This window comes from Onychostoma macrolepis, chromosome 22 (assembly GCF_012432095.1).
Source record: "Onychostoma macrolepis isolate SWU-2019 chromosome 22, ASM1243209v1, whole genome shotgun sequence".
In the NCBI taxonomy this organism is placed as follows: Eukaryota; Metazoa; Chordata; class Actinopteri; order Cypriniformes; family Cyprinidae; genus Onychostoma; species Onychostoma macrolepis.
Window position 1 is genome coordinate 26,510,002 of NC_081176.1, and position 10,898 is coordinate 26,520,899.

Here is a 10,898-nt window from a genome sequence, read left to right on the forward strand (position 1 = left end):
TCGTGTCTCTTTTGGAATGACGCAACAAGCTTTGCACACCTGGATTGGGGGATTTTCTGCCATTCTTCTTTGCAAATCCTCTCAAACTTGGTCAGGTTGGTCTCTCCAGAGACGTTTGATTGGGTTCAAGTCAGGGCTCTGGCAGGGCCACTCAAGGGCATTCACAGAGTTGTCCCTAAGCCATTACCGCAGGAAGTAGGGGTGCTGAGGGTGCTGAAGTACCCCCATTTTTTTATGGGCTACACACCAGGGGGTGCTGCAGCACCCTCAGCACCCCTACTTCCCACAATAAGAGTGGCCCTGCCAGAGCCCTGACTTGAACCCAATCACACATCTCTGGAGAGACCAACCTGACCGAGCTTGAGAGGATTAAAAATAAATGAATGAACAATTTGTAACAAAATTTTTTATTTATTTGTATATTCATTAAAATTCATTGAAAAAAAGTAGCCTAACTCTACATATGACAAGAAGCAATGGTTAAACATGTTAAGTTGTATCAAATTGACTGTGAAAGTCGTTTCAACTTATTAAACTGACTTAAAAAAATAATTTGTTGCCATGATGTTTTGATTATATTATTACCTGTAACATGTCTGTGCCGTACCCAAATTAAGAATTAATGTCCATTTCTACAGACATAGCAAAGAGACATCAGAGCGAGAGCGTATAACTCAGCAGCAACAGATCTCACATTCTCACATCTTTCCTATTCTTGAAACTAAATTAATGCTTAAGGTTGATTCAATATTACTCTTAATGAAAAAAACACACACACAACATCAGCAATGCTACAATGATCTTTTATTAACAAAATGAATATGTTTTAACCGAATTTAACACAAATAAATATGGATTTCCCCTAGGCTACCTTAAAATGATCGTATTTTGTGGATTATTATCTTATTATTAATCAAGACACATCAGCCATAAAATAGTACAATGGCAAATTCTCATATATTAAACATCTAACTTTTATTAACAAAATGAATAAGATGGATGTAGCCTTGCATTGTAACCCAAATAAGGTATTTTTCCTTAGTTTGTGGTTCATTGTTTTGTTTGTTTTTTATGAAAACCAAGCAACAATAAAGACACTGATATTACAGGAAGAAATAAAAGTTAATAAAAGTTGCGCTTTTGGATCCGAGTGATCACTCTTGTCACATGACTCCAACCTCCAACCAAATCATGTCGAATCAATTTAATTTACCACAGGTGGACTCCAATTAAGTTGTAGAAACATCTCAGCAATGATCATGAGAAATGGGAGGCACCTGAGCTAAATTTCAAGTGTTGTTGCAAAGGGTCTGAATACTTTGTAAATGTGATATTTCAGTTTACAGACATTTATAAAATTCAGTTTTCACTTTGTCATTATGAGTGTGAAAAAATGAAGAAGAAAAAATAATTTCAAACAATTGTAGTATCAGGCTGCAACATAACAAAATTGAAAAAAGTGAAGGGCGTCTGAATACTTTCTGAATGCACTGTGTGTGTGTGTGTGTGTGTGTGTGTGTGTGTGTGTGTGTGTTAAACTTTCATATTTTAGAAGTAATTCATACATAAAATATATGTATAATTGTATCTAAATACACTTCATACATTTAATTGAATAGAAACAACAGATTTTTCATGAAATATGCGCAAATAGAACAAGAACAATAACTATTATATACACACACATATACATGCACATGACAGATAGATAGAATATATTTTTAATATTAATTTGATATATAATCTATATAATATAACGTTTTGCCTTTTTAAACTGTTTATATATTTTATAAGGTATTTTTAAATGAATAAAATATTTGTGGTTGTTCATGCATTTCTGAAATTGGAATGCATTAAAAAATTCCAAGTTGGCAAATTTCTACCTTTTTTCTACATTTCTACATTTGAGATCACTCTGTGTAACACACGCAGTAGATGTAACCACTGTGCTCTGGGAGAAGAAGGACTGATTAACTAATATTGTTTCAGGAAGCTGTGCATAGCAGTTAGATATTAGCTCATGCAATTACACGCACAATGTATGAGCACTGTCAGACGATAAAGACAAAAGGAAATGATTCTGTAGGGCGGAGGACTGCTGAGCTCCAGATACTCCACAAATGCGTCAGCGCTAATAAGCTGAAGAGCCAACAGCTGAAAAATATCAGCCAATAGGATATCCGGAGAGCATCTGCGTCACAATCACAACCTAATGACACTATGTAGATGACTAAACCTTGAATCAAGTGTGAATAAAGTGGTATATAGAGCAACACGGCTGTTAGCAACACATGTTCTTGGTTAGGGTAACTGATGAAGTGGCTTTTAAAATAAAAATAGTTTCATATTGCATATTCCCGATCTTGTTGTGCACTATTTTGCAATTTAGCTAATGTTTTAACGACATAGCATTGATTTAGCGCCATTTTGGTAGATATAACACCATCCAATCGAACAATTCTCAAGTAAATAACTTGTTTTAGGGCTATTTAGATGTTTTCAGTGGAAAACAAAAAGAAAGACTTGTGCATATTGCATTGGCATGAAAAATGTGACTCTCTTTCCACGCGCACGGCACACGAGAGCACAGCGCTCTTCTTAATTAGCTGTGAAGCGTGGATTTAGCTAAAGTGACTCTGGAAGAACGTAATTGACAAAATGGCTCTTGTTTGGCAGGAATGGGTGGCTGGGGGTTTGGAAAGCATAGAGGTACTAATGCATCCAACATTGCATCAAAAATCAGAGCGGGCTAGAGGCGGCAAAAAACACTCTTCACAATTTAAAACATCTAATGTAGAATCACACGTTCATTGTGATAGCCCTCCTAAGCTACACAGCAAATAAAGAGCCACTCAACTTTATAATCAAGAGGGCCACGTTCAATCCATAATGGATGGCAATTGTATGTATGTATGTATGTATGCATGTGTGTGTGTGTGTGTATATATATATATATATATATATATATATATATATAAAATAGTATATATTTTTGTATATGTGTCCTGTTTAATTCAATTATTTTCTGAGCAAGAAATTTTCAAAATATTAATTACAATATAATAAAATTCTGCATCACTTTTCCTTTCATATATTTTAATACATACAAGTCAGAATATGTATGCTGTTTCATTTCTTTCTTATATATATATATATATATATATATATATATATATTATGCTGGGCAATGAAACATTACTTCACCCACTTTTTGACATTTTATTTCCACAGAAGTTATTTGAAATAGACACTTTACTTGCATTTAATTAGCTTTTTGTGTACGGTATATAAAATCACTTTTTGTGAATTTAATTTAATGCGGATACCAAAAATGGGATGTCTCGTCTTTGACTAAAATATATATTTGTATAGTATAGCATTGTAATATATTACAAAATATATGCTGATTCTGTAAAATATAACCAAAATAAATAAATAAAAATAACATAAAATAAACATTAACTAAAGTGAAATGAAATATTTTTTAAAAGTTATTGTTTTTACTTAATAAAAAATAAACTTATTAATTGACCATTCTCATTAATTGCCAATTCTATTAATTCTTATTTCATTTAGTTTAACTTGATGTACTAAAATAACTAAAACCAAAAAATAATAAAAAGCTAAATTATAAAACTTAAAATATTAATAAAAATGATAATAGTATCTCAATGATGCTTAAATAACACTAATAATATTTTGCACTTTCATACTTTGCCTATTTATTTTATTTTTCATCATCAAATTTGCTGGTTTGACTCATGACTCACTTTTGATAAAGAGTTAGCTTTATTTTTGTTGGTTAGAATGGCACTGAATTAGACACTAAATTGAAAGCAGACTGCCGCTTTTCATATTATAATTCGCCACTGAAGTCTCATTTTTAATGCAACTTTTAGGAACGAGTTAATTATAATAAACACATTCATAACTAGTCATGACACGAGTCACAAAATATAGCCTGATGGGCTGGATGCAACTGTTGGAGCAGTATGGCATAATTAAACCTTTATTTAACTTTAAATCAACTGCAGTAACTGATTGGTGCTATTAAATGCATAATTTCTGTGCTGAATCATTTTATGCTTTCAGAAAAGAATAAATAAATAAATAAATAAATCTGAAAAGAAACAAACTAATTGCTTGTGGAAAATTAATTTCCAAAATGGAGCAATTTTGACCTCGGGGTGACGGCACATTTACAGGCCCATCGCTGCTGATGACTGCCCTCTGTCTTTACGCCCTCTAGTCAATTATTCTGTGTGTATGAGTGAGTGTGTGTGTGCGTGTGTGTCTGTGTGTTTTGGTGATTGCGTAGGAAGGCTGAGGTCTGGGATTCAGACAGTGAGAACATCAGGGTCGCCATATGAATTAAAGTCTTGCGTTGACTGATATGGGAAACAGAAAGAGGAAGTGTATGTCAGCACTGAGTAAACTGATGTGATTGAAAGGTGCAATAGTATTGGACACCTTGTACTTTGCTAATGAAACGCACATTGTACCTCCCAGTGCGGCTATCTATGAATGAATCACAAGGTAATAACATACTGATACAGTTGTGTTTTAAAGAAGTTGTTCACCCAAAATAAACATTTGCTGAACATTTGCTCATCCTCAGGCCATCCAAGATGTAGATGAGTTTGTTTCTTCTTCAAAACAGATTTGGAGAAATGTATCAATCCATCAATTGCTCACCAATGGATCCTCTGCAGTGAATGGGTGCCGTCAGAATGAGAGTCCAAACAGCTGATAAAAACATCACAATAATCCACAACTAATCCAGTCCATTCCAGTCCATCAATTAATATCTTATGAAATTAAAAGCTTTGTGTTTGTAAGAAATAAACCCATTATTAAGGCATTTTAACTTTAAAATGTTGCTTCTGGCCAAAATACGAGTCCATAATCCATAGTAACGCTTCCTCCAGTATGAAAAAATCCATCTCTTGAATGCTCTCTCACATCAGAATCCACCATCATGTTTGTTTAGAACTGTTTTGGACTGTTTTTGCTAATAAACGGTGGTTGATCTAGGTATATTTCTCTCCTGATTCAGACGAGATGACTTGTCCACTGGAGAAAAGATTATAGATTATGGACCCGTATTTTAGATGGAAGCAATGGTTTGCAGACAGTTAAAAGTGTCATTGGTTGATTTGTTTCTTACAGATGTGACCCTGGTCTTGAGTCGCTGGGGTATATTTGTAGCAATAGCCAAAACTACATTGTATGGGTCAAAATTATCAATTTTTCTTTTATGCCAAAAATCATTAGGATATTAAGTAAAGATCATGTTCCATGAAGATTTTTTGTAAATTTCTTACCGTAAATGTATAAAAACTTTATTTTTGATTAGTAATATGCATTGCTAAGAACTTCATTTGGACAATTTTAAAGGCGATTTTCTCAATATTTAGTTTTTGCACCCTCAGATTCCAGATTTTCAAATAGTTGTATCTCAGCCAAATATTGTCTGATCCTAACAAACCATACATCAATGGAACGCTTATTTATTCAGCTTATTCTTATTTATTCTTTTCAGGTGTATAAATCTCAATTTTAAAAAAAATTGACACTTAAGACTGGTTTTGTGGTCCGGGGTCACAAATGTGCAGCTTTTCACTTCACAAGATGTTAACTGATTGAGTGGTGTGGATTACTTGTGGATTATTGTGATGTTTTTATCAGATGTTTGGACTCTCATTCTGACAGCACCCATTCACTGCAGAGGATCCATTGATGAGCAAGCGATGTAGCTTAATGCTAATTTCTCAAAATTTGTTTGGGTGAAGAAACAAACTCATCTACATCTTGAATGGCCTGAGGGTGAGTAATGTTCAGCAAATTTTCATTTTTAGGGGAACTAAAAGAAATATACAAAAAAGGGGTCATATTTCATAGACAACACTATTTTTCCTTAATATCAGTCAAGCTTTCATGTATCGATAACAATGGGAATGTATTTGATATAATCTTCTTCTGCTGGTGCACAATAATATCGTATTATATGTAACAATACTATATTCTATTAATTACACTGTGCTATATTAAATATATAAATAATCACATCACCAAATATTCACTTGGTTTCAAGTACTGCTTCTTCTGAGCAACATTTCCTTTTTAGATTAGAATCAGCATTTCATGTCCTTCATATCTGTCCCCTAAGGACCCCAAAGGACCCTGTGAATTACCTGCACATCAATTATGAGTAAGTGCCCTAGAGAGTTGGCATGAAAGAATGAAGGGAAATTGATGCCACCACTGCCCCAACCCATTATTTTTCTATTTTTTATTTTGAAATGAAAATCCTTTTGAGTGAATCACGTTCTGGATTTATATAATGTTATATATTGTTACTTAAGACCTTGTTCACCTGGATTAATTCAACGTATTCTTCAGTAATGTCCTACATGATTCATCTGTTGGATTGGGAACATTGCAATAAATTAACTGACATCACAAAGGGACCGAGATATATTAATGCATTAACAAAAGCATGAAATGGAAAATATTCAATAAAAATGGATTTAAAATGGATTGGGACATGATTTGCATAGCAAGTACACAGAGACTTGCTCACCATGGTCTGTCCACCTTGTTCTTTAAAACTTTTTTGTGAGGGCGAACAGGGAAATATGTCATTTTAGTCAGAACTTTCCAGACAAATTCATATTCCAAGGTTTTTAGCACTAAAACAACACAATAAAGAGCAATGAATGCACATTTTGTGTGTACTTGATGATTTATCAGTGTATTATTTCATTTTGTGTGCTGCCAAAGGGAATCGTGGGAAATGTAGTTTGGTTGCACAAGTCTAGCTCGCTTCTCAAGAGGAAATAAAATAGACTTAACAATAAATGGATCTTGAATATAAATTTACTCAGGACTACAAACTGATTTGCCACCTCAACTCAGAAGTCCACCACATCTTCTCTCTAGAACCATTTTTTTTCATTCGGTTTTGTTGAGCGTAAAGACATAAAGACAGAAGAGACGAATGCCTCGGCCCTCGATTAGAATGGTTAAATTTGTTCATCTCAGCTGTGGCATTATTAAACCAAATGAGACATATGCAGGTCTGGCTACTGTCTGGTGTGGATTTATGGTCGGCCTACTCACAGAAGCTTTTCTTAGTGATTAGATTACCATTACTTTATGTTAGCCAGAGTATATGTGTGCAAGGTGCCATGTCTTTTCTCACTCTTATGACAAAATGAAACAAATAAAATATATTTAATAAAACCAGTGGTGAACTACTGCCAGAATGTTTCTAGCTACAGTCAGATAAAACATAAATTTAATGGTCTGGGTTCAGTTAAAGTTAAGCTGTATCGACAATACTGTGAAATACTGGAAATAATTTAAATTCATCCCTCCCTCATTTTATAAAAATGAACAAACAAACAGCAAAAGACTGTACCCACAGACTGCCATTGTAAGTGTGAAGCTGTGGCAAACGGTTTTTCCAAACTCAGGAGATCTATGATTTTCTGTGACAGTCAACATTGTTATATATGTACTTTCATACACTATTAAATGCTGTTGACAGAGCTTACCTTGTCAAACGTCCAGCTTCAAGTAATTTGTCTGTCCACAGTGTGAATAAAACCGCTCCCTGAGGTAAACAGTAACAGCCAATCAGATTTGATGATTAATATACACAGTCACATAAAGCGGGACTTTGGACCAATGAGGTTTCGCTATGGGCGGGGCTTCCTAGCGTGACACCGCGAAAACAGAGTCGGTCGGATTCGTTTTGGCAAATCAGTTTTTTATGATTCGTTTTTAAGTTCGTTTTTCAAACCTAAATGCCGTTATCCTACTCATTTTACTATCAAATGACTGTCAGATTACCCCGAAAGAGACGGTTTGAGCATAAACTGCTTGGACCGATTCAGTCCAATTCGTGACTGAATCAGCTCGGTTCGTAAATGAATCGTTTAGAGACCAGTTTGTGAATCTGATTCAGTTAAAAGATCCTATTCAAACGAATCTGTCGCTTGTTGCAGTCGTGGCAATTTTGAACAACAACAAGAAAAAAATTGAAAATATTATGCATCTGCCATTAAAATAAATGGGAATGCTAACAGACAGTTTTCTCCAGGTAATAAGACCTTCTTGGATGGAGTGCATCTCCAGACGTTCTTCGTTTTTCATATTGGAAAGCACATAAGGGGCTCTTTCCAAATCACTGGAAGAAACTTCAGAATAATTTTATTCAGTAGCTTCAAATGGCCTCATTAAAACTACAACACTTATTTTCCACTGCTTGTGTTCCCTCAGTGAGCCAATGTTTACCTCAATTTCCAATTTCGTCTGTTTTAATATTTACAAGCCTACACACGCACACAACTGCACGTACGTTCTAACAGAAACATGAATTCTCTGTCTGGCAGTCTTCAACTTTCTGCAGCAAATTTCCACTTACCAAAACAGCCACAAGGGAAAAGGGCAACAGATGCAAAGAGGAAACCGTCTGAAACACTGGCTACCGATTCCCAGCGGACCCTGTGTGAACGGACTACCGGAGGAGCCTGCTTTTACTGCATGCTGGTTTGCTCACCGCAGGAACTACTTACTGTTTAAGTGTCTCATGACATTTGTGGCCTTCCTCATCCTCACCGACCCAAACATCTTCATAACAATATGAAGCTATCTGACCTTTAGGCCATTTTCAGTTCATGTGACAAAATTTATAGACATTCTCCAGGGACTGAAAAATCATGCTGATTTAGTGGAACATCATGGTCAAATTTTGTTTTTACATCTCAACTCGCAAGCTTTCCTCAGTTCAAAGTGGCATCTAGCATGACATTTACAATCACCTGGTTGTTGAATAAAGTAAAACATCCTCAGAGGAAACTTTTACTGCTCAAAATCTTAACATCTAGCCAAACCAGTGAATCTACCCATGATAACAAAAATATAAATAAATAAGTACATTTAAAAATTCATATTAAAGTTGTAAGATATATGATTTTGCAAACGTATTATAAAAATTAAGAGATTTTATTATCATGGAAAGGAATCATGTATCTTGAATTTGCGCTGTTATTTGCATTATTCCTTAAGTAAATCATTCGCTTAAAACAACACAACACAAGTAAATCGCCACCAAGTCATTGTTAGTTCATTTCTTCCCTTGATTTCTCATTGTCCAGCCTGATCTCGTAAGAATTCCTAATAATTTGTATGAGATGGCAAAATTGGAAGTAAACTTACAACTTAGGTCGCAAAAAAAATGTAAGACCCAAACATAAATATAAAGGCCAACCCGTAAAATCTTTTCATGATTTTTCAGGGAAGAAAAGCATACAAAAATCATATGAATTAAACAATTTGGCTAACTTTTAGAAAATATACGATTTTACGATATGGAATTGTGTTGAATGTGTCTTTCTGTTCAAGCGATCACGAATCTCGAACTTTGCACTGTTAACTGATTTGCATAATTGCTTTAGTGCGCTGAAACAATACATATAATAAATGGCTATAAAGTCATTAGTCAGTTCTGTCATTGGATTTCTGATTGTCTAATGTCATGAAACGGCAAAACCGGAAGAAACTGAATGACTTGGGTTGCGAAAAATAACCCAAACTTAAACATAATGCCCAACCCATAACTCAACTATGACTGTTACAGTAAAAAAAAATATATAGTTGTATAAGTCGTACAATATATTATACGATTCTGCGAAGTTATAGAAATTCTAGAAATTGTAGAATTGCATTGAATGTGTCCTGTAGGCTATCTCAAATTTGCACTGTTAACTGATTAGCATAATTCCTTAAGTGGATCGCGCAGTAAAACGACGCAGACCGCAGGTAAATGGCGTGCAAGCGAATTCCCTCCTTTGACTTTTATCTTGGCAAAATGTATATATTGTTAACATCGCTAGAGGACGGTAGAGATTATGGGCATCTCACAAGGCAAATTTGAGAAGCCACAGACTCTCCATTGCTCACCATATAACCTCATTTGAGTCTAAAAGAAACATTTGCAATGTTCTAGAAATGTTCTTCTGTGCACTAAATTGAAATAATGGAGCCCATCAGCATTCATCTCATGTCGTTCGTGTCCCCTCAGACTAATTTTATAAACTGAATTCTGCAATTAAACACTCATAGCGCTGCATTTCTGCCGTTTGTTTTTTTTCTCAAATGTGCTGTGAGGCTGCATCACTGTGCTTAACACACATACGCACAGACTCTCTGGTACACAGCTGCATTTCAGTGGCTTTAAGTGTATTGCTCATTTGACAAACACAAATTGATTTCCCACAGGGTGGATTGTGAGGAAAAAGTAGGGTCCAGGAAACACGCTGGATGGGGCAAACAAATTCCTCTATTCCGCTCCCTCCCACTTCCCATCGCTCGCTTTAATAAGATGTCTGCCTCTTTGTTTGCCTGCTGTAAAAAAAAGAGAGAGAAACTGCTATTGATTAACAGCGCTGCATGAAAAAAATGCGCAGTGGGGTCCCTTGTGAAAGCGCTCAGCCTCTCTTTAAGCTTGACCTTTGAGGCTTCTCAACTTTTTGAATTCATTGGCGTCGTTTAAAAGCGGCACAAACACGACTCTGTTGTACCTACGCACACTGATAGCTGCGAGCCAAATCTAAAAGTTTCAAATGAGACAGCATCTGGAGACCAAGCATTTTGGCTGTTGGTTTCTGTCATTCAGTGCAGTCATCCGCTGCGATGAGGTTGTGTTCGTTACAAATAAAGTTTATCATGCAGTGCAACATATGCCAGCTCGCAAAACCCTCATTTTCTCACTCACTTTGTCTAGCCTGCATCCTGTTTAAGATTGGATTATGGTCCTGGGAGCCCCGGGGCTCCAGCCTCTTTGAAGGCCCCCAGTTGCTGTTATAATTCCACATAGACTTCCATTTCTA

At 35.4% G+C, this 10,898-nt stretch overlaps 1 protein-coding gene across 1 annotated transcript in view; it reads right to left on the reverse strand.

Moving 5' to 3' along the window:
- Nucleotides 1–8,160, reverse strand: part of LOC131531030 (uncharacterized) — a 43,570-nt gene extending 35,410 nt beyond the window's left edge. Inside the window, exons 1-2 of the mRNA XM_058761583.1 lie at nucleotides 8,092–8,160; nucleotides 7,560–7,618 (exon numbers count right to left, since the gene is read on the reverse strand). Of these exons, the coding sequence (XP_058617566.1) occupies nucleotides 7,560–7,618; nucleotides 8,092–8,160 (128 nt within the window). The remainder of the gene's footprint in view (nucleotides 1–7,559; nucleotides 7,619–8,091) is intronic.
- Between the last annotated feature and the right edge of the window lie 2,738 nt (nucleotides 8,161–10,898).